Raw genomic sequence first — 22,847 nt, 5'->3', positions numbered from 1 at the left:
AACAACTTCTTTATGCTAGAAAATTTTATCTTGCCTTTTATTTTTTTCTCGCTGTGAAACGTATTCGGTCTTTTTTTTTAAAATTAAATTTTTTGTTAGAGATAAGAGCTAAAACTCGGGAAACAACTTCTTTATGTCTAGAAAATTCTATCTTGCCTTTTATTTTTTCTCGCTGTGAAACGTATTCGGTCTTTTTTTTAAAAATTAATTTTTTGTTAGAGAATAAGAGCTAAAACTCGTAAACAACTTCTTTATGTCTAGAAAATTCTATCTTGCCTTTATTTTTTTCTCGCTGTGAAACGTATTCGGTCTTTTTTTTAAAAATTAATTTTTTGTTAGAGATAAGAGCTAAAACTCGGTAAACAACTTCTTTATGTCTAGAAAATTCTATCTTGCTTTTATTTTTTTCTCGCTGTGAAACGTATTCGGTCTTTTTTTTAAAAATTAATTTTTTGTTAGAGATAAGAGCTAAAACTCGGTAAACAACTTCTTATGTCTAAGAAAATTCTATCTTGCCTTTTATTTTTTTCTCGCTGTGAAACGTATTCGGTCTTTTTTTAAAATTAATTTTTTGTTAGAGATAAGAGCTAAAACTCGGTAAACAACTTCTTTATGTCTAGAGAATTCTATCTTGCCTTTTATTTTTTCTCGCGTGGAAACGTATTCGGTCTTTTTTTTAAAAATTAATTTTTTGTTAGAGATAAGAGCTAAAACTCGGTAAACAACTTCTTTATGTCTAGAAAATTCTATCTTGCCTTTTATTTTTTTCTCGCTGTGAAACGTATCGGTCTTTTTTTTAAAAAATTAATTTTTTGTTAGAGATAAGAGCTAAAACTCGGTAAACAACTCTTTATGTCTAGAAAATTCTATCTTGCCTTTTATTTTTTTCTCGCTGTGAAACGTATTCGGTCTTTTTTTTAAAAATTAATTTTTTGTTAGAGATAAGAGCTAAAACTCGGTAAACAACTTCTTTATGTCTAGAAAATTCTATCTTGCCTTTTATTTTTTTCTCGCTGTGAAACGTATTCGGTCTTTTTTTTAAAATTAATTTTTGTTAGAGATAAGAGCTAAAACTCGGTAAACAACTTCTTTATGTCTAGAAAATTCTATCTTGCCTTTTATTTTTTTCTCGCTGTGAAACGTATTCGGTCTTTTTTTTAAAAATTAATTTTTTGTTAGAGATAAGAGCTAAAACTCGGTAAACAACTTCTTTATGTCTAGAAAATTCTATCTTGCCTTTTATTTTTTTCTCGCTGTGAAACGTATTCGGTCTTTTTTTTTTAAAAATTAATTTTTTGTTAGAGATAAGAGCTAAAACTCGGTAAACAACTTCTTTATGTCTTGAAAATTCTATCTTGCCTTTTTTTTTTCTCGCTGTGAAACGTATTCGGTCTTTTTTTTTAAAAATTAATTTTTTGTTAGAGATAAGAGCTAAAACTCGGTAAACAACTTCTTTATGTCTAGAAAATTCTATCTTGCCTTTTATTTTTTTCTCGCTGTGAAACGTATTCGGTCTTTTTTTTTTAAAAATTAATTTTTTGTTAGAGATAAGAGCTAAAACTCGGTAAACAACTTCTTTATGTCTAGAAAATTCTATCTTGCCTTTTATTTTTTCTCGCTGTGAAACGTTATCGTCTTTTTTTTAAAATTAATTTTTTGTTAGAGATAAGAGCTAAAACTCGGTAAACAACTTCTTTATGTCTAGAAAATTCTATCTTGCCTTTTATTTTTTTCTCGCTGTGAAACGTATTCGGTCTTTTTTTTAAAAAATAATTTTTTGTTAGAGATAAGAGCTAAAACTCGGTAAACAACTTCTTTATGTCTAGAAAATTCTATCTTGCCTTTTATTTTTTCTCGCTGTGAAACGTATTCGGTCTTTTTTTTAAAAATTAATTTTTTGTTAGAGATAAGAGCTAAAACTCGGTAAACAACTTCTTTATGTCTAGAAAATTCTATCTTGCCTTTTATTTTTTTCTCGCTGTGAAACGTATTCGGTCTTTTTTTAAAAATTAATTTTTTGTTAGAGATAAGAGCTAAAACTCGGTAAACAACTTCTTTATGTCTAGAAAATTCTATCTTGCCTTTTATTTTTTTCTGCTGTGAAACGTATTCGGTCTTTTTTTTAAAAATTAATTTTTTGTTAGAGATAAGAGCTAAAACTCGGTAAACAACTTCTTTATGTCTAGAAAATTCTATCTTGCCTTTTATTTTTTTCTCGCTGTGAAACGTATTCGGTCTTTTTTTTAAAAATTAATTTTTTGTTAGAGATAAGAGCTAAAACTCGGTAAACAACTTCTTTATGTCTAGAAAATTCTATCTTGCCTTTTATTTTTTTCTCGCTGTGAAACGTATTCGGTCTTTTTTTTAAAAATTAATTTTTTGTTAGAGATAAGAGCTAAAACTCGGTAAACAACTTCTTTATGTCTAGAAAATTCTATCTTGCCTTTTATTTTTTCTCGCTGTGAAACGTATTCGGTCTTTTTTTAAAAATTAATTTTTTGTTAGAGATAAGAGCTAAAACTCGGTAAAACAACTTCTTTATGTCTAAAAATTCTATCTTGCCTTTTATTTTTTTCTCGCTGTGAAACGTATTTGGGCTTTTTTTTTAAAAATTAATTTTTTTTAGAGATAAGAGCTAAAACTCGGTAAACAACTTCTTTATGTCTAGAAAATTCTATCTTGCCTTTTATTTTTTTCTCGCTGTGAAAACGTATTCGGTCTTTTTTTTAAAATTAATTTTTTGTTAGAGATAAGAGCTAAAACTCGGTAAACAACTTCTTTATGTCTAGAAAATTCTATCTTGCCTTTTATTTTTTTCTCGCTGTGAAACGTATTCGGTCTTTTTTTTTAAAATAATTTTTTGTTAGAGATAAGAGCTAAAACTCGGTAAACAACTTCTTTATGTCTAGAAAATTCTATCTTGCCTTTTATTTTTTTCTCGCTGTGAAACGTATTCGGTCTTTTTTTAAAAATTAATTTTTTGTTAGAGATAAGAGCTAAAACTCGGTAAACAACTTCTTTATGTCTAGAAAATCTATCTTGCCTTTTTATTTTTTCTCGCTGTGAAACGTATTCGGTCTTTTTTTTAAAAATTAATTTTTTGTTAGAGATAAGAGCTAAAACTCGGTAAACAACTTCTTTATGTCTAGAAAATTCTATCTTGCCTTTTATTTTTTTCTCGCTGTGAAACGTATTCGGTCTTTTTTTTTAAAATTAATTTTTGTTAGAGATAAGAGCTAAAACTCGGTAAACAACTTCTTTATGTCTAGAAAATTCTATCTTGCCTTTTATTTTTTTCTCGCTGTGAAACGTATTCGGTCTTTTTTTTTAAAATTAATTTTTTGTTAGAGATAAGAGCTAAAACTTTGCAGACAACTCTCCCATGTCTAGCAAATTTAACATTCGTCTCCCATTTTTATATATTTGGTTTAGAATGTTCGAAAATGCGTAATATGGTCATTAATATTAATTGAAAAGAACCTTGAATTAATTCAATCTGATCTCACAAAATATTTTAAATTACAAACTTTGTAGTTTGAATAGATAATTATTATTAAACTCAAATAACTAGTTTATTTTTGAATAAAAATTATTTGAATTAATTCAATTTTGTGAACTTTCCTTCAAAAATCAAGTTTAAATATCTTATTTGCCATATAATTATAAATACAATGAAACAAATTCGAAATTGAAAAGAATGACTTTTTCTGTTCTTTCAATCATTCAATTTTAATTTTGCAATATTGGATTTCTCATTAAATACCTATTAAAAACAACAAGCAATTTAACTTACATTCAAATTTATTTGTGTTTTATTCAATCTTCTCAAAACTTATAATTTTCGGCTATAGCATGATTATATGCTATATAATATAATAAACCTATAATAGTATCATTCTTTCAATTATTTGAAGAGAAAACCGAAATAATCTATTTTCGGTCTATAACACTTTCATTTGTCTCTTATTTTGATGAACTGAAGTTATCGAAACATTTTTTCACGATTTAAAAGTAACTAAATTTGAAATCCGAAGGTAAACAACCGCTAGATTGCACCAAAATTTTTTTCAATTGAAAATTTAATTCCAGATGCTACAAACAATATACTTTAAAATTTATTTTATTTCCATAATCCGAAATTTTTTTGGATCTGATTTTTTTTAATGAGCAATAGATATTATGTTTGTTGCTAAAAGAAACGGCAAACATGCGAAAAATTCTTTCTGAAGATGTAAATTTTAATCTGAATTAAAAAGTTTAATTCATGAGTTGGCCTGGATATCTTGCAGGTGGCCTCATGGTACCCACTATTCTTACCCAAATGATTCCTTTGATCCGTAAGAAACCAGCAGCCTCACCATATGTTTATTTTAATTCTTTGTTAATAAATATTGGCTATGGCTTACTTCCTGCTATTACTTGTAATCAAGCATTAGCGTATATTTCTTATGCTTGTCTCGGAATAGGATTTTTCTTCTTTATTTTCCCATTTGATACATGCTGCTGCAGATCATGGTTCGATGGCTGGCATTTTGCTGCAGGAGAACTTTGTCGTTCAAAACTTTCACGTGGTGAATTTATTACAGCGCTGTGCGGAAATCGTGCACTTCCTCCTCTGATTACCGTTCATGCAGAAGCCTACCACTACGAAACCCGTGTTCGCCATTATACAACCACTAATTCCGAAGGTGAAACAGAGCACCATACAGAGACATATACCGAAAAAGTTACAACTTATTACAACCACAAAGCCTATAAGTATAAATCATGGCAAGAAGATGGCAACCAAATTCGTATCAAAGAGACCGATGTTTGCCATGCCGTTTGCACAGTTCATTATAGATTCGATGATAAGGCCGTCAAGAAGTTAAATAAACTTCGCCGTAAAATGTACAAGGAAGCAAAGAGACACGATCTCTACGCTGACGTTAGCCATTCAATCGAAACACCTAAATTCAGGACAAGTATCACAGGCTATCTTTGCCAAGAAGAACCATGTGAGATCAAGTTCTACCAGAGCTGCATTGGCCGTTTCCTTTGGTTCATTTGCTCACTCCTTGGTTATCAATCAGTTTTCGAATACCGCTGGACATCAACTGGCGAAAGAATGCATCTCAGACTTCTTAAGAACATCTCCGGCCACTCAGACAAGTACCGCTGCAAATTCTACCAAGAAGACCATGATGCAGCTTCATCCACATTCAGAACAGACGGAGGCGTTTACAGCCTTAACGATTCCCTCCTTATGTCATTCAACCCTCAGGTCATCGACCCACTTTGGCTCCAGGATCTCCCACCAATTGAAGCTCTTCCTCCTGGTCAGCAAGGCCAAGCTCCACCACCACCTCCACCTCAACCTCAGCAACAAGGCGGATATCCCCCTCAACAAGGCGGATACCCACCACAGCAGGGCGGTTACCCACCTCCACAGCAATACGCTCCTCCACCTGGTTACAACGCTCCTCCACCTGGATATGCTCCAGGCTACCTTCCACAACAGCAGGGATATGCACCACCACCACAGGGCTATGCAGCACCTCCTCCTGGATCCCAGCAACCACCGCCCAAAATGCAATGATCTTATTTTTTCTAAGTTCAACTTCTAAACGATTTTTAATTACCACAATCTAATATCAGTTATTTATGGGTATCTATTTTTATCAATTTTTTTGAATAATTTTTTTTTTTTAAACAAAATAACATAATAACCTAACAATGATCTTTTACAAAAAGAAGGAAAAAAGTTGTGTTAATTTAAAATATTAAAATATTTTCTCTATTTTTATTATCAATTAACAAATAATATAAATCGCACGAAGTTAATTGGATCTCTCTTCAATCTCATTAGGGTTAGTGAATATATGGACAATGTTTCTGAGACCCAAAAGAGTATTATCGTCAAATTCTCTATTATCTAGTTTTCCGCCACTCTTAGTAATATCACAATATGCGTGAGCAAAATCTATGAGGGCAACTTTCATTGGAGTATTATTATTGTCGGAATCATATACAATTAAGAGGGAAGCGCTGTAAAGTCTACTTCCTGGGTACATTTCTTTGGCAATAGAAAGCTTATTTATTACATTTTCAACTTTGGCAACAAATTCCTCTTTCTTGTTGGCTGGAATAAATTTATGCATTGACTTGATGAAGGAATTCAATGATGCTTTCTTTCCGTAATTGCGATCCCAACGTTTAACTACATTGCCATCTTTGCGGAGCGAAACATCTATGATTCTTACAGCATATTTTGGTGTTGTTGATTTTGACATGTTTTGAAGTTGCTTCTGTTTCTTACTTTCTGGTACACCGATCTCAAATGAGCGTGTGCCTAATTTCAGATCAGCGATACAGGGACTTGTCATTCCAGAAGTCAAATCTTCAATTAGAAGGTATTCATTTCCATTGTATTCTGTCTTACCACAATAGCGTGGAAGGCACTCAACAAGAGGTGTCTTAGACATAACACGATAAAAATGATTCTCATGTTTGAATAATGGCTTAGCAACACAATCTATTCCAAGATGGCTATTCTTAGTCACAAGAAGCTGCCCATGACCTCCACCTTGGGTGTTCAAAGTCATAACTTCATCTTTCTTTTCATTACGAACGCTAGGTTTGTCACACTGCATGAAAAATGATTTTGATATCGTTCATAAAAATTAAAATTTAAAATTGATAAAATGACTCATATTTCATAAAATAAGAAAAATTTTTGGAATGGTCCAAATCGTTAGTTATCAAAAATTGAGATGCATCGTTTTGTGAATTTGAATGTTTCTTTCAAAAATCAATTTTAATTATCTAAATTTATCGATAAATTTTAATTTACTATGCCTACTTATACGAGAATTCGCATCTAAAATTCAAAGAAAAATGTTACATTCAAAAGTTATTCAAACTAAGTCAAAAATTCAAGATAAATATGTGATGTTTACCAATAAATTGGCTCATAAAGTAAGGGTTTCGTTTTGCGAAAAAAACGTACAATACGCAATTTCGCTAAAAAAACATTTAGCTAGCAATTTCGACCTTTGACTCCACTCAAGACGTCACTTTTTTAATTTTGCGGTATCATATTTTTGGAAAATCTTTATGAATATTATATAAAAAGTCTCTTTAATATCTATATTTCATATTTTTATCGATTTTTAAGGTTTTTGCGAAAAGTATTCAATTATTTTTGCTATTTGGTCGGGTAAATGTCAGATTTGCGACATTTTCTGATATGATATTCAGATTCTACGTTGATAATAATGCTTATAGAACCCTCTTGCTATTGTGTCAAAATTGCGAAACCGATAGCAAAAATATCTCGCAATATCAAAATTGAGATATTGTGTGAATTATGCATTATAGAGATTAAAAATCTGATTTGTGAAAATATCTCATCAGTTTCTAGCTAATTCAAAAATCTTTACTATCTTATTCGATTAAAATGAAAAGGGAATAGTTTCATTATGCTTTAAATGACAGCCTTATAATATAATCATAGTTTTCGCTCAATATGCAGCATTTTTTTTTCGAAATCTATGGTCAATATCCTAAATACTGATTGCTTTGCATTCATATCTCTTACATTTTCTATACCCACATCACTATTCATTGCTATTCCTATCTTTTTCATTTTTGTTTGTTTCTCATAATTTCTCAAAAAACATGATAACTTGATATTTGTAAATATCATACTTTATAACGTAAATAAGAACTTGACCTATTAAGAAAAGCAGTAATGAAAAGAAAATCTGAAATTCATAAAAATTACAAGTTTCTGATGACAATTAGCTTAATTAAACCAGGTACAAGATTATATAATTGTATTTTCTATCCAATTATCCATATAATATCTTATCCAGAAAAAATAACTTGATCAATACCAAATGATTTTTTAACTAGTAAATAAAGTATTTTCTTTACACACACATTGTATATCATAGTTTTTTTTTTTGGTTTCGCAAAACATCCAAAAACAAATATGCTATAAAAGTGACAATTTTAACAAAACGAAACCCTTTCATAAAGATAAAATTACTTTTCAATAAATGTAAATCTTCAATGTACGAATAATGTTCTATCGATGAATCGACAAAAAGTTGATCTCCTGAATATTTTTGTCCTAACGATAATTCAAACCAGATTTTTGAAAGATTATATTCAAATTTGATAAAAATTATGGTACTAAAAATAACCTATCATATTTTTGGCATCTTATTCAAATTATCATGTTTGGTCTTCACTTTATCAAAACATAATCGGTATTCGACTTTTTAAATTCAATGGCTGAGATGATTTTTAAAATCGTATTGCCATGTTACCTTCAATTCTTTGTTCATTTATCCTAATTACGCATTTTTTTAAATATTTTTTTTTCCATCGCCTTTTAGTATTCATTTCTGATGCCTGCTTTATGAGGATTCAAAAAGTTAATTACTGTTAGCACATTTTCATATTCATATCATTTTCAAAAAATATGAGTAAAATAGAATATAAAAACATTAGTTGTATACTTTGCATTTCACCTGTTAAAAGATTTAAATATGACAAATTAAAGTTTTCGACTGGAATTATTTCCATATAATTTTTTTCCACTTTCAATTCTTGATAACTGCGTATGTTAAAAAATCTCATAAGTAATTATTTTAGTTACTTCTCATGTTTTAAAAATTAAATGTCTAAGATCATTTTTCCATTTCAAAATTGAAAGGTTTAAAATCATGATCAATAAACGCTTTCTTCTTCAATAATAATCCAACAATCAAGTTTAAAGAAAATCCACCAGTTTCAAAAATGATGTTGCATTGCTCTTATTGACTTTTTTTCTGAGAAAGTATAGTAAAGTAATTCATTTCATTTCACTTTGATGCTTACGTCTTATAATAAGATGGCATCATTTGATTCACAATCAAAGTTGATAATACATTTATTCATCGAGTCCTTACGTGTTAAAACAGTAGTGGTAACTAAAAACTCCTCAATTAGTGTTCTGGATAAAGTTTGCAAAAGTGACAATTTTTTACCAAACTATATTCACAAGGGAATTCTTCTCTCCAAACACCTGCAGTTCAGAACATTTGATATTGAAAGCGAGGCCTGCATTTATGTAACAAATAATGTCGCAAAGTATTTCTCCAACAAAAAAGGATTGGATGAATTAATGAATCAGATTAAATCTGATACACGCTGCTCTAATATACAGATTAAAGCCTTACGTGCAGCAAACAATGGCTTTCGCAATGAAATGGACCGTCTTAATGATCTCTATAAAGTTCGTAATGAAACTATGATGATTAGAGCAATGAAGAGATCAATTTTAAATGAGCAGAATATTCCTATCAAGAAACAAGATAATCCTTTTTCAATTCCAAGTTCAGAGCTATCCAGAGAAGCACTTCCAAAGTTCTGGTGATAAAAATCGAATAGATATATAATGTTATAAAATTTGTATTGATATAAAGAAATTTAGTGTAAATGTTCTACTTTCTATGCAAAAATATAGAAGATCTATATATAAACTTTTTCGAATTATAGATTTTGAACCAGTATTTTATTAAAAATATAGACAATTAAAAAAATAATCTTGTTGGAAGACTACATATGCTACAAAAACTAGGAACAAAAGTTCGTTTACTCTGAATTTTTTTTAAAAATTCCTAAATTTTTATAAATTCTCCCTTATTTTTATTTTAGATTTTCTATTTACATTAATTATGGATCCTTCTTAATTATTTAGTTTTGCTTTGAATATGTTGGATTTTTTTTCTTAACATACCAAGCATCCAAACCGATAATCTTGCACTTTTTTGAAAGGGCAGATCTGGAAGAAAAATATTACCAGAAGAAACTGCTTGTATGTCAACATGGATAATTTATGTAAATTTTAATCAAAAAATATTGAATTCCTTCTCAATTTTTTTTGAAAATTTTGCAGTCAAAAACAAAAAACAATTATCATGATTACATCAAGATCAAAGGTATCACCGATTTTCAATATAAGTTTAGATAGAGTACCATGCCACCATATTCCACATATTATGCACTACAAATCCAGTAAAGAGACATTATCAAATAAAAAAGATTTACAGAGTGAAATTAAATTTCTTCAAGACAAATATGATACTGAAGATAAAGGAAAAGAATGGGTGGATAGAGTATCACATTTTGTCAATATTCGTGCAATTATTTCATTTTTTAGAGCTCTTGAACAAGTCACCAATGTTAAAGTGCACAGAGTTGTTAAAACAACATATTTATTGAATGTTTTTATATCTCATTATTATGAAAACCTTAGAGAAATTCTAGAAACATTTCGAGTCTTCCCTCCAACACTAGATTATAGATCAAACTCATATTCAGATAATCCATTTATTGAAGCTTCTAATTTAAATGATCCGCTACTAGGAGCAGCATATCTTTCAACAAGACTTCGTGATGAAGGAATGAAAATATCAAATATTTGCTATGCAAGGATTGGTAATCGAAATTATTATGTTGCAATTAGAGATCATGTCGGAATTTCAGAATTTAATTATCTCTTAAAGTCTAGAGATAAAGTTCAGAAGTCTTATATACTTAAAAGACCAAAAGATACAGATAATATACCAGATAATATACCAAATTTCTTCAAAGTCGAAAATCTTCTAAAACACCATATCATTCATGCAAGCAATGAAATTCCAGTAGTTTGCTAAAATACCAAATGCATATACAAAAATTTTAAGGAATTGTGTCTTTTTTTGAACCGTTTTTATTCAAAAAAAGGTATTTCATCTGAATCCTTATTTTTCCCAGAAAATGACAAAAATTTGAAGAGGATTAAAATGGAAAGTAAAAATAAACAGTAAAATATTGTAAAATACAAACATTTATCTTTATGTAGTTTTAATATTCTTTGTCTTATCAATTGTGGCCTAATTTGAGGAACATAATCTACTTCATTTATCTTTGAACTGAATTTTATTGAGATATAAGACATATTATTATGCCATTATCTATTTGACATTTGTCTATTCTTTGGCATACGACCTATAATAGATACATCATCTATATCTTGATCTGATTCTTCAAATACTAGATCTGGTGAAGTAGTTCCGTAAAAGTCGAGGGAGTTCAATGCCATACAATTCAACCCACCCGGAAACGGCTCAGTTTGCATAAATCGAATATATTTCGTAGAATATTTTTTATCAAATTTATATATTTTCTCACCACATCTTACAATTTCATAATCTCTGGAAACGTTATGAATTTCGGTCCAATTTATGTTGTCCTCTGATATTTGCAGAGACCAACTGAAAAGGAAACAATTAGCACAAGTTTTTTCAGTATACACGTAACAGGTTCCATGAGGACAACCACCTGTTCGTAAATAGTATCCAGTTATTTCAAATCTTTTTGATTTCAAATAGTAAGATATCCATGGATGCGTATTAGGATCATCCTCATATTCTGAACACCAATCGTACATATTCTCGTCTTGGTATACAGTATTTTCTGGTTTAGTCATTATTATATATTTTGATTTATTTATAATTTGCTCCGATGATCCACTTGCATTAACAACTATTATTGTATCGTTGATTACTTGCTGGAATATTCTGTTCTCAGTAATATTTGGTATAAGGGACGAAATGAGAAATGAAATTATAATTGTCACTTTTTACATTAATGTTTCCGATCCTTTCTCTTTGATAGGAGAGATTTCATGAGATTTTAGCAAGTCATTATAGTATCATATCTGGTTTTATTATGATATATTGGGCGAAAATATCATCATTTCCAAGATAATTTTCATGGCAAACATTGAATTCGAGAATATCACGAAAAGAAGTAGAAGCACAGCAATATTTATGCAAGAACAATCATAATATCACTTCAGTAAATGTTGCATAAAACGATAAAGATTTGATTTCTCCAAAAAGTCGATGATTTTATCATCCATCCTTTACTATTCTCCAATACTCTTAAAAATAGCAACTTTTCATTCCGTAATCAAGTCATGATAGTCCTATGCCAAAGTTATTACTTTTGACGGCCATATGCCATCTGCCACATACTTGTATTTTCAGCAGAAATACAAGTATTAGGGCCAACAAATACATATTATGTCATTTACACATGTTTACACTCATAAAATTTTTCATCATAATATAAAATTCGCAGATTTTTACTATTTTTTCTAAGATTTATAGTCTATTCGCTGAGTTATTGTTAGTATTATTGTTCGCATATATAAAATCTTCGAAGTCAGAAAAAGTCGATATGCGTCAAATGCTTTGTCAGATGACAAAGCATAAAAACATAAAGAAAAAGGTCTAGATATAAATAATACATACAAGTTTAGTATATAAACAAACAATTTCAAATAATAAGCCATCTAGATAGAACTTCAAAACATAAAATGTTCTGAAACTTAGTAGTAAGCTGGATCGGTCGTGAGGCGATGTCTTCTTGTGTGAATTTTGCGTTCCTGTTGGTCTTTCTGAAGATTTGATAATCTGCGAGCCATTGAATGGAGGCTGATTACTTGATATTCGAATGATTGTGAATATGAAGAATCGGAAGCATCTTGATCTGTGGTCATTGGGCTGAAGCTTGCACTTTCCTCTGAGCAGATGTCGTAATGGTTGTAGGTATTCATCTTAAATAATGAACCATAACGATACTCAGAATTGTTTTTCTCAAAAATCTCTACAATCATTCAGAATTAAAAATTTCCTCCATATGATTAGATTAGTGTATATAATATAATTATCCAATAATTATCATATTGTGAAATTAGTCACAAAATCTCATTGTATTTTTTGCCTCTTAATTTTTTATTATTTCTAGGTAGAATGGTAAGAAAAGCAAATAGTTTTTTGCATAAAAGAGTACACTCACTTTCAATTAATCACGTTATCTACCCCAAGCACACAATTTAAATTATTCAAATTTTTTATGTTTAGAATTAAGAAAGCTATACTAATAGGAGTGAAAATCTCACAAACATAAATTTCAATAGGAGTGAAAATCTCACAAAAATATAATTGCAACAATCTATTCAAAAGAATTCTTATCTGCATTGTTCATATTGCGATAATTCAGTATTACTATCATATTTTACTCTTTGCTTTTTCACTCGTTATTCAAATTCTCAATTCCCTTTTTGAATATAATTATACCACCTATCTAAAAACAATCAAAATATACTAAAATAAAAGTCAAAAGTCAGAATGGTCAAATGTTGTTGAAATTGTGAAAAATAATTTCTGAACAAAGTTCAAACAAAGTTCGCATATAGCATATTATAATCACTCATAAAATACATCATATTCGACTCAAATTGTTTACGAATTTCAAATCTTCAATAATTTTAGAAAAATTTCCACGTGATGGATTAAACACATGTAATATTGAATACTATTCAGCGGAAAAATGATACTTTTTATTAAGCGAAATCGCAAAATAAATTTTACAGGAGTTCAAATATGTTTAAAAATAATGTTCTCAGCTAATATCAAATAACTCTAGATTCATCAATTGCTTGCTAGAAGTCAAATCCTTACTAGAATATCATTTTCAATCGTTCATACAATTTTTTAAGTGAATGTATGACTTGGAATAAATACCAAACATAAATTTAAGATCTATGCAATTGATTTATCAGGAAATTATGTAACTGTATTGTAATTGATAGAATATGGGTTGATTACAATGCAATCGCCATATCCCTAGCTATTTTTAATATTATCATATATAACAGAAAAGGTTATATCCATTAATTTGAAAAAATTTAATCTTTTTTAATAACATTTTTATAATATTTTTATTTTTTTTCCTCTTTACCAGCCATCACCATGAAGATCACGACCAAATTCTTCTTTAGGATTAACCCATCTGTAAAATCTCTCTCGTTTTCTAAGACGCTCAACTTGATCTTTTGTCAACTCAAAATCAAGATGGTTATTCTTGTATATTCTTTCAGGAGTGATAGATTTGGCAAGAAGTGATGCTCCAGGCTCAATTGTTAATAGGAATTTTAATTCAACTTCGCCTGTTGTTCTGTTCAACTCATTGGCAACTCTAACAAGTTCTTCATCTTGAAGTAATACTGGTGCACCTTCTTTCTTAAGACCAGCAGTTCCCAGTGTTGAATATCCGGTCAAAATGATTCCTTCTTCGTGAAGATATCTTCTAAGAGCTGTTTGCTGCATGTAAAGATGGTATTCGACTTGATTGACATATGGTTTCAATTTGGCATCTGAATATTTTAATCTTTCGAGCTCATTAATGGTGAAATTTGATCCACCAATCCTTTTTACTAATCCTTTCTCAACGAGTTTCTCCATAGCTTTCCATGTATCAATGAATGAGCAGCTATCGTCCCATTGCAAAACTCCATCTTTTCTTGGGAACTTTTCTGGACCAGCTTGGAAAGCAATTGGATAATGCATGAGATACAAATCTAAGTAGTCCAACTGAAGATCAGCAAGCGTCTTACGGCAAGCAGCTTCAACATCTTCTGGCCTATGCTTAGTATTCCAGAGCTTTGATGTTATCCATATCTGGTCTCTCTTTATACCAGAAGCCCAAATCTTCTGCAACGCTTCACCAACAACGTCTTCATTTTGATATGCAGCAGCACAATCAATATGGCAGTATCCTGCTTCCTTCACAGCATATAAAATAGCATTAAATAAGTCTTCTGAGCGTGGGGCTTTCCATGTTCCAAGACCAATAGATGGGATTCTGTTCATAAATTATTGAAGTGAGCTGTAAAATGATGGGCGACCTTTCAATTTCTCAAATATTTTTGATAGGGTTTTGACAGGTTAAATTTTTATGATAACTCAACATATCCAAATCTCTTATAAAATTACTAAAATTTGGAGAAATAGTTTTCTAACGGGATTTATTTATTATTCCGTAACAATTAGGAAATAGACACAAAAATTGAATTCATACGGAAAATTTATGAAAAATTGCTATCAACCAAAGTTGCACAGCTTTATCGTATGTCCATATATACTGTAAACTATGTGTATATACTGTTTTCAATCCGAAAGTCGAATTTCTGATTGCTTTTTTATTCTGATATCTTACATTTCATCAGATACAAAAGATTAACCGAGTTAAATATTTTTGAAAACTTTTACTTAATGTGTATGAACCAAGATATTGAATATATAAGTGAAATTAAAAGTAATTTCAGAGAAATTCGATTAATTCCATATCGAACTTGGAAAGAAAACAAAAGAATTGTTACTTTGAAACAAAGACAATATGTTAAAAATAAACTTTACTTTGAATAAATAGAAAAAAAAAAGAATGAAGAATTAATTTTCCTTCCGAAACTAATAAAAATAATAAACAAGATTATTATATATAAACCAACTTAGTATGGGTTGTTATTCTGGTCATAAATACCATACTGGCTTTGATTTCCAGGCTTATTCTGGTAAGGATTGTATTGAGTAGGAGGACTGAAATAACTTGGATTTCCTTGGCTTGAGTAATTTTGTCCTTGAGTGTATGGATTTCCTCCTTGTTGTTGCTGGTTTTGAGGTGGAGTAACTTGCGAAGAAGGACGGTAATTAGAGTTATATGGATTGGAAGAAAATGGATCATTTGACATTGGCGGCTTTTGCTGGTTTGGATTATACTGGAAATTCCTCTGTTGCGAACCATATGGATCATTAGACATCGGCGCCTTTTGTTGTTGATTTCCTGGCTGTTGTGGATAACTTGGCTGCTGATTTGGTTTTTGAGCAGATGGATAACTTGGCTGCTGAGTTCCTTGTTGAGAAGATGGATAACTTGGTTGTTGATTTGGTTTTTGTGGAGAAGGATAATTTGGCTGTTGCTGTGGATAGTTAGGCTTTTGCTGGGATGAGTAAGGATCAGAAGGATAGTTTTGTTTATTCATTTGTTGTAATGAATAAGGATCATTTGGCTTCTGTTGTTGTTGTTGCTGCTGTTGTGGATAACCTGGTTTTTGTTGTGATGAATATGGATCAGATGGCATTGGCTGTTGCTGTTGAGGATAATTCATTGGTTGTTGAGGTGGTTTTGTCATTGGTTTCTGTTGTGAAGAGTAAGGATCATTAGGAACTGGCTGTTGTTGTTGTGGATAGCTTGGTTTAGCCATTTGTTGTTGTTGTTGCTGGGAATAAGGATCTAATGGTTTTTGTTGAGGGAACGGTCTTTGTTGTGTTGAATAAGGATCATTTGGAACTGGTTGTTGTTGTGGCTGAGAAGGGATTGGTTTTGGAGGTTGTTGAACAACTTGTGAAGCGAAAGGAGAGTTCTGAGGGGGATTGGCTGCTCCTGCCTGTTTGATTGTGCCTTCGCATTCAAGAATTGATACTTGGTAAGAGCATTCTTCGTTTGTAACAGTCGCGTCGACGTTTTGAAGAACAACTACTCCATTTTCTTTGTCAACGAAAACTTTCGACTGGAACTTCGTTTCGAAAGCCATTCTCTTAGTATCAATCATAGTACCAAGCATAAGCTTAAGACCACCAACTCGGCCTTGCTTGAATTTGCTAAGATCACGTACATGTTTGTCACTTTTTGGTGACACTTTTTGATCATTAAGAGTTTTAATCAACTGTTTGATTTGGAGGTCTTGTCTTTCAATGACTGCCTTGTACTTGGAGATTTCCTCTTGGCTGGCTTGTGATGCGTTCTGGAGTTTCTCCTGTAATTGGTTGATTGTTGCTGTTGAAATGTCACCTTTTGTTTGCATTTCTTCTCTTTGCGCGTTGTAGAGTTGCTCGAATAGAGCGGCCTTGTTTACGAGCTCAGTTTTCTCCTTGGAATGGTCTTCTTCGAGTTTGGCAATTTGATTTTCCATGTCACTTTTCTCTTGGGTAAATTTTTGCTCGTTATTTTGGATTTGAGTGAGAAATGCTGCTTCTCTTTGCTTTGATGCGTTTTGGAGCTCTTCGATTTGCTTGTTATGAATTTCTTCGGAAACTTGCATCTTGGCTTGCATTTCTTCTCTTTCCTTTTCGAATTGGACTTGATTTAAGGAAATCTTGTCTTGTAAGTTCTGTATAATCGATTGTGACGATTCTTTGATAGTAGAAACTTGTACTTTATATGATTTTTCTTGAGAAGCGAGAGAATTTTTGAGATCCGAAATTTCATTTTGTAATAAAATGATTTGATTTTGTAATTCTTGTATTTGTTGAGTATATACGTTTGCGTTTTGCTGTGGAATTTCTTGTGGAACTGGTTTCTCTTCAACAAGAACTGCTTCTTGAAGATTTGTATTTTGTGGTGTTGGTTCTTCTCCAGGAACAGTTGGAGCAGGTTGTGGATCGACCGTTTCTGGTAATGCTGAAATTTCAGTTAATTGCTCTTCATTATCATCATCTTCGAGCATTTGAGAAATTTCATCGACGGGTGGAGGTATTTGAGGTTGCTCTTGAACTGGAGGATTAACGAAATTCTCTTCTGATTGAGAAGCTGGTGGAGAAAATTCTGTATTTGGTTTAGAATCTGAAGAATCTGATCTGTAAGGCTCTGGAGGAATTGGTTCTCTTGTGATAGGTGGATCTTCGCTATCGAAACCTAATTCTTGAGCGAGATCTCTTTCCTGATTTTGTGCTGGTTTAAATAGATTTTCATCTACGGGCTGTGGCGGTTGAACTGGTTCTGGAGCAACTACATGTATTGGCTGGTTGATTGGAACAGGATTTTGATCATTAAGGTTTAATTCTGGTTCCGAGTTCATTCTCATCATCGAAGCGTAGGTACTATCGCCAATATTTTGTGGGTAAGATTCAACAACGTTGGATTTATCATCATTGCCGTTATCATAAGGCAAATTTGTATTCATAGCGCTACCGAAGTTATATGGATTTTCATATCTCGGTTCTGGATTGTTGTCATTCCACATTTGCATGTAAACTGGCTGAAATGTTGGATCGCCGTACGGATTTGCCATATATGATTGCTGAGTTTGAGGAGATTGCTGCTTTGGCTGCTGTTGCTGGTTTGGTTGGGCATTGCTAGTGCTAACATCTGAATAAAAATATGGATTATAAGAATATGCGTAGTTATTCATGAGAGATTTTTGATGCCTAGTTTTTTTGAAAAAAATTTCTGACAATTTTTAATTTTCGGTGATGAGCTTAATTTTCTGATCAATGGAAAACATAAATCTACATAGTATTTTCAAGTAATAGTCTCAGATTTTTATAGATTTCCTTCGCTTTTCTCAATTCGGCTCAAAAATTGAGACAAGACGGAAAAATTATAAATAAGATTCCGATAATTCGGAATAAAATCGTTCATTTAAACAAGGACTACACTTATCCATTAGGTAATTGATTATTTTTCTTTCAAATTTTGAATTTGATCTAAATTATCGTTATCGTCTTGAGGATCCGATGAGAATTTAAAACTTATGAACTGATTATGATCACGTTATTCATACTATCAGACATACATGAATGCACAATAGTAAAAATGGGCTTTTGAATGCAATTTTGGAATATTTTGAATATTTTTTCTTTCATAAGAAACTCCATAGAGGACATTATTTTAAATTATAAACATACATGATATTTTACAATATATTTTCTTACAAAAACCTAATATAATCGTTGAAGATTTTTTTCGATTATGGAAAACAAAATCTTGGGCTTGCACTTTCTGTGTAGTAAACAAATAGGTTTTTTGGAGATGATTTAAGTAATTCTAGAGCAACATCCATATCAATTCCATGCATATGGAAAGAAACGCAAGATTCAACTCGTATTGGTTTCAAATAACTAGAGTTATAATGCATTCTATAGTATTGTGGACATTTAACAAAAGATGTGTAATTTTTTGTTAATATTTCATCGATAAATTCATATGGCCAAGTTGCAATGAACCTGTCTGAAGCATTTTCACTTATATTTATACCTAGAAAACTTTCTAACATAACACCTAATGCTAAGTCATCATTTTGGATCGGGCAAATTTGATGGAACTCATTTTTGTATTTATACAGTTTTTTCAATGCACCATGTGATAGAAGGAATCCACCACCTCCTTGAGGGTAATAGTTACCAGCAACTTCATGGGCTCCGTAAACTGCAATTTCTTCTTTCATTGGATCATGCGTTTTCTCGATGTTTTTCAGTAAATCAGCTAAATTTGTTAAATTCAAGAAAGTATCATGAATTCCTCTGAAGTACCACTTAATTTCTTTGTGATGAATCAAAAAATGTTCCCACCCAAGGAAAGTTCTTTGACAATAGATTTTATCATTAATTTTATCTATATATGCGCTCTTTGGTACAAGACATTTCGTGATATTATTTATTTTGAAAGGTGCATCAGAAACGTAATGAATTTTGCAGTCTAAATGCGGATTAGGAAGCTGAGTTTCCCAAAACTTGCCTCGAAAATCTTTCTTTAACTTTTGATTAGCTCCAATAGTGATATAAATTGCTATTGAAGTCAGAAAATCGTCTTTCTTTTCATTGGAATATATTACTGAAACACAGTGGTAAATAATTATAGTAACTAATATGATTGTTGCCATATAGAAATTTCTAGATATAAATACATTTTTCTTCATTGAAAAGGTGACAGTTTGAAATTCGAATTTCGGAAAAAAGTGATGGATGGAGTAGCTCAAATGTTATAGCACCATCTCTACTTCTTTTCAGAGTATTAGCTAATGCATTTACAAGAAGAATATTTCAGATTTTTCATGCCTGCTATATTATTTTTTAATATTAAAGCGATTCCATGCAGGGAATGACAAGTATTTCGTAACGCCATAAAAGTTAACATGCTTGCATAAAGAAAATTACAACGATTTGAAAATCAAGTTTTTTTTTGTAAATATATCCATACTTTCTCATTCTGCGATTCAACCTACCTCAAACACATAACGTAAGACGCAAGATTACTTTTTTATTTTCGGATATAACAATATATCAATTTTAGAAAAATATAAATTGATTTGAAAATACATTTTGGAACAATTTTGTCTAAGTTTAAATATGTTAGGATGGATAAGAATAAAAACATAAATTAGATTTCAATTTTTGAAATAAAATTTGATATTTTTGGGAAAATTATTGTTTCTCCATTATTATTTGAAAGTACATCGACTCATAATTTATAGGTAATAGAAAAAATGAAATCAAATAAAATCGATGAAAAAAAGCAAAAATATCTGAAATTTATAGAATGAAAGTAACAAATGTTTGATTTCAATAACAAATCAGTAGTATTAAATATGTTTATTCACTTTTGAGTTCAAAATTATCGTTTTTTTATAAAATAAAGAAAAATCTGATGTGTGTTGATAATGGATCGTTATTTTATTGAGGATAAATCGATTTGAGGGCAATATTATCAACCTTTTCAGAATTTTGGCTACCGGGTGATTGAAAACTTTTTTTGATAGAAAGTAGCCAAAATTGAGGCTCTCTCACATCTCATCATTATTCCAAAATGCTAAGTCTCTTTGCATCACACGCACAGAGTCGAGCCAACTTCTATGTCATGGCGACTCTTAACCTTTTAGATGGCAACCAGAACTTTGTCAATCAAGGACAGTTCGAAGGTTATCTTAACAGGCTCCGCGATGCCGGTGTTGATGGCATCATGATTGATGTCTGGTGGGGCAGAACAGAGAGATCCGAGGGCAACTATGTCTGGTCCGGCTACCAGCGCGCTTTCGATCTCATCAAATCACGCAACATGAAGATTATTCCAGTTTTCTCATTCCACCAGTGTGGAGGCAATGTTGGTGATGACTGCGCCATTTATCTTCCAGATTTCATCAGGAACTCTAACAAGAACCCATTCTTCTACGACCAGGATGGCAAAGTTGACCAAGAGTACATCTCCATTGCATACGATGACATCGCAGTTACACCAGCTGGAAGAACACCACTCCAGTGCTACAAAGATTGGATGAACAGTTTCAAGCAGACATTCAACAACTACCTCAATGATGGCTCAATTGTCGAACTTGAGATCGGTCTTGGTGCATGTGGCGAACTTCGTTATCCATCATACCAAGCATGGAAAGGCTGGTCTTATCCAGGCTGTGGTGAATTCCAGTCATATGATTCTGAGTTTACAAAGCAATTACAACAAGATGCAGTTGCTGCTGGCCATTCTGACTGGGGTCATCACCCATATAATGTTGGTGACTGGAACACACAACCAGGAGGCTCCGAATTTTGGCGCGATGGCACATCCAACGGCTGGTCATCCGCATACGGCAGATGGTACATCAGCTGGTATGCTTCAAAGCTCAATACTCACGGCGACAAAGTTCTCCAGATTGCACGTGAAATCTTCCCAACAACACACCTTTCTGCAAAGATTTCTGGCATCCATTGGTGGTACATGACATCATGCCACTGCGCAGAAGCCACAGCAGGATTCAACAACTTCTATGATTATGATGGTTACAGAGACATGATGGCAATCTTCAAGAAGCACAATGTTGATGTCTGCTTCACATGCCTTGAGATGACAGCTGGTGGTAATAGTTCTAATCCACCATACCTTGTTGGCCAGATCTTGAACGATGCTAAGTGGGCAGGTCTCAACTTTGAAGGTGAGAACGCTCTTGCAGTCTATGATTGGGGTTCATATCAGAGGTGCATTGACTGGAAGAACAAAGGCCTCAAGACATTCACATACCTCAGAATGTGCGACACTCTTGTCTATAACAACGACAACTATAACACATTCAAAGGCTTTGTCCAGCAGATGCACAACTGAAACCAAGTTCTCCATTGAGGACAGCATCTTAACTTTTTTTTAATTCCTTTAATAGTTTCGAATCGGAAATTATAATGCTTATCCAAAACTTTTATCTCAGTTTTGATTTTGCCAAAAGCTTGCCCATTGTGTATTAAGCAACTCGTTTTATGAAAAGATATATACAATATCGACCTAGAACTAAAAATCCAATGATTCTAAGTGAAAAAGAAAAAAAACTTAGAACCATGGTATTCGAACTACATTCCTTCAGTCTACCTGTTTATTCCACTAAGCTAAATCTGACACGTAAACTTTTTTTTAAAACTTTTGGTATATGATCCTTCCCCCCGGACTTGATTTAGCTAATTTCGAATTCCATAGGAGTTTTACTAATATAAATATACTCTATTGACAAAACCAAAACATATCCTCTATTTCAAATTCGCATAAATTCTTCTACACCGCTATTTATTTTTAAAATCAACATTTTTTTGAAATTTTTCGAAAATCAAACTTAAAATTGAATGCGATTTTCAAGATCTCAAAACTCAGCAGACAGATTCGAAAAAAATATCAGCCATTTGTTTTAGAATCATCTAATGACCATATCCCCAAAATTAGAAGCAAATCGGAATTGGGAATCTTAGTTTTACAACGTTTGCTCTTTCTGTTTTCATCATTTCATTTTATAAACGATAAAATTTTAGCAAAAACATGACTAACGATTATTTTTGATTGGAATTTGATAATTTCACTTTCTTAATGACATTCATAAACCCTTAAGTTGTGATTACTCAAACATGCTATGGAATCAAGTTTTTCTGAGATTTCATAAATTCCGTCTCATGCTTTTTGCCATTTCACATTTCTAATTTTCTTCATATTTTGAATTAGAATATTCATTTGAATCAAAAATATGTAATAAACAGAAATTCATCAAAAGTGACGGCTCTCAATTTTTTGACATTTGTAAATTCTAAATTGAATGAGAAAAATGAAATAATACTAAGCATAATACAATATTCTAGATTTAATTATAATTAGGAAAAAGTTAGTTTTGAGAGTACTTTTCATAGGCATATAGAATGAAATCTTCTGAAAAATAATATCACATAAACTCATATTATTTTCTA

The 22,847-nt window shown here is 31.5% G+C and overlaps 10 protein-coding genes across 10 annotated transcripts, besides 2 other annotated features; 4 read left to right on the top strand and 6 right to left on the bottom strand.

The window, feature by feature from the left end:
* Nucleotides 1-3,110: 3,110 nt before the first annotated feature.
* Nucleotides 3,111-3,947: a mobile genetic element.
* A 304-nt stretch (nt 3,948-4,251) lies between these two features.
* On the top strand, nt 4,252-5,626 carry TVAGG3_1055770 (transmembrane protein 151-like protein family; the record flags this gene model as incomplete). The annotated part of the gene is made up of 1 exon (XM_001312736.2): nt 4,265-5,578. One exon carries the CDS (start codon nt 4,265-4,267, stop codon nt 5,576-5,578), a length of 1,314 nt encoding a protein of 437 aa, XP_001312737.1.
* Nucleotides 5,627-5,819: 193 nt separating this feature from the next.
* Nucleotides 5,820-6,632, bottom strand: TVAGG3_1055760 (inositol phosphate biosynthetic process; the record flags this gene model as incomplete). Its single annotated transcript, XM_001312735.1, has 1 exon — nt 5,820-6,632. One exon carries the CDS (start codon nt 6,630-6,632, stop codon nt 5,820-5,822), a length of 813 nt encoding a protein of 270 aa, XP_001312736.1.
* Nucleotides 6,633-8,860: 2,228 nt separating this feature from the next.
* On the top strand, nt 8,861-9,406 carry TVAGG3_1055750 (uncharacterized protein; the record flags this gene model as incomplete). Its single annotated transcript, XM_001312734.1, has 1 exon — nt 8,861-9,406. The coding sequence occupies one exon, from the start codon at nt 8,861-8,863 to the stop codon at nt 9,404-9,406; it is 546 nt and encodes a 181-aa protein (XP_001312735.1).
* Nucleotides 9,407-9,950: 544 nt separating this feature from the next.
* Nucleotides 9,951-10,854, top strand: TVAGG3_1055740 (uncharacterized protein; the record flags this gene model as incomplete). Its single annotated transcript, XM_001312733.1, has 1 exon — nt 10,032-10,688. The coding sequence occupies one exon, from the start codon at nt 10,032-10,034 to the stop codon at nt 10,686-10,688; it is 657 nt and encodes a 218-aa protein (XP_001312734.1).
* A 53-nt stretch (nt 10,855-10,907) lies between these two features.
* TVAGG3_1055730 (uncharacterized protein) lies at nt 10,908-11,837 on the bottom strand (the record flags this gene model as incomplete). Its single annotated transcript, XM_001312732.1, has 1 exon — nt 10,985-11,503. One exon carries the CDS (start codon nt 11,501-11,503, stop codon nt 10,985-10,987), a length of 519 nt encoding a protein of 172 aa, XP_001312733.1.
* A 572-nt stretch (nt 11,838-12,409) lies between these two features.
* Nucleotides 12,410-12,637, bottom strand: TVAGG3_1055720 (uncharacterized protein; the record flags this gene model as incomplete). Its single annotated transcript, XM_001312731.1, has 1 exon — nt 12,410-12,637. The coding sequence occupies one exon, from the start codon at nt 12,635-12,637 to the stop codon at nt 12,410-12,412; it is 228 nt and encodes a 75-aa protein (XP_001312732.1).
* Nucleotides 12,638-13,793: 1,156 nt separating this feature from the next.
* TVAGG3_1055710 (oxidoreductase protein) lies at nt 13,794-14,959 on the bottom strand (the record flags this gene model as incomplete). Its single annotated transcript, XM_001312730.1, has 1 exon — nt 13,821-14,735. One exon carries the CDS (start codon nt 14,733-14,735, stop codon nt 13,821-13,823), a length of 915 nt encoding a protein of 304 aa, XP_001312731.1.
* Nucleotides 14,960-15,280: 321 nt separating this feature from the next.
* Nucleotides 15,281-18,064, bottom strand: TVAGG3_1055700 (uncharacterized protein; the record flags this gene model as incomplete). The annotated part of the gene is made up of 1 exon (XM_001312729.1): nt 15,374-18,052. The coding sequence occupies one exon, from the start codon at nt 18,050-18,052 to the stop codon at nt 15,374-15,376; it is 2,679 nt and encodes an 892-aa protein (XP_001312730.1).
* Nucleotides 18,065-18,610: 546 nt separating this feature from the next.
* Nucleotides 18,611-19,522, bottom strand: TVAGG3_1055690 (beta1,3-galactosyltransferase family; the record flags this gene model as incomplete). Its single annotated transcript, XM_001312728.1, has 1 exon — nt 18,611-19,522. The coding sequence occupies one exon, from the start codon at nt 19,520-19,522 to the stop codon at nt 18,611-18,613; it is 912 nt and encodes a 303-aa protein (XP_001312729.1).
* Nucleotides 19,523-20,445: 923 nt separating this feature from the next.
* TVAGG3_1055680 (glycosyl hydrolase) lies at nt 20,446-21,732 on the top strand (the record flags this gene model as incomplete). Its single annotated transcript, XM_001312727.1, has 1 exon — nt 20,446-21,732. One exon carries the CDS (start codon nt 20,446-20,448, stop codon nt 21,730-21,732), a length of 1,287 nt encoding a protein of 428 aa, XP_001312728.1.
* Nucleotides 21,733-22,633: 901 nt separating this feature from the next.
* Nucleotides 22,634-22,670: a mobile genetic element.
* Nucleotides 22,671-22,847: the final 177 nt, after the last annotated feature.

The sequence above is a fragment of the Trichomonas vaginalis genome, chromosome I (assembly GCF_026262505.1).
Source record: "Trichomonas vaginalis G3 chromosome I, whole genome shotgun sequence".
In the NCBI taxonomy this organism is placed as follows: domain Eukaryota; phylum Parabasalia; order Trichomonadida; family Trichomonadidae; genus Trichomonas; species Trichomonas vaginalis.
The sequence above is the reverse complement of the archived record's forward strand: the minus strand, read 5'-3'. Positions and strand labels throughout refer to the sequence as shown.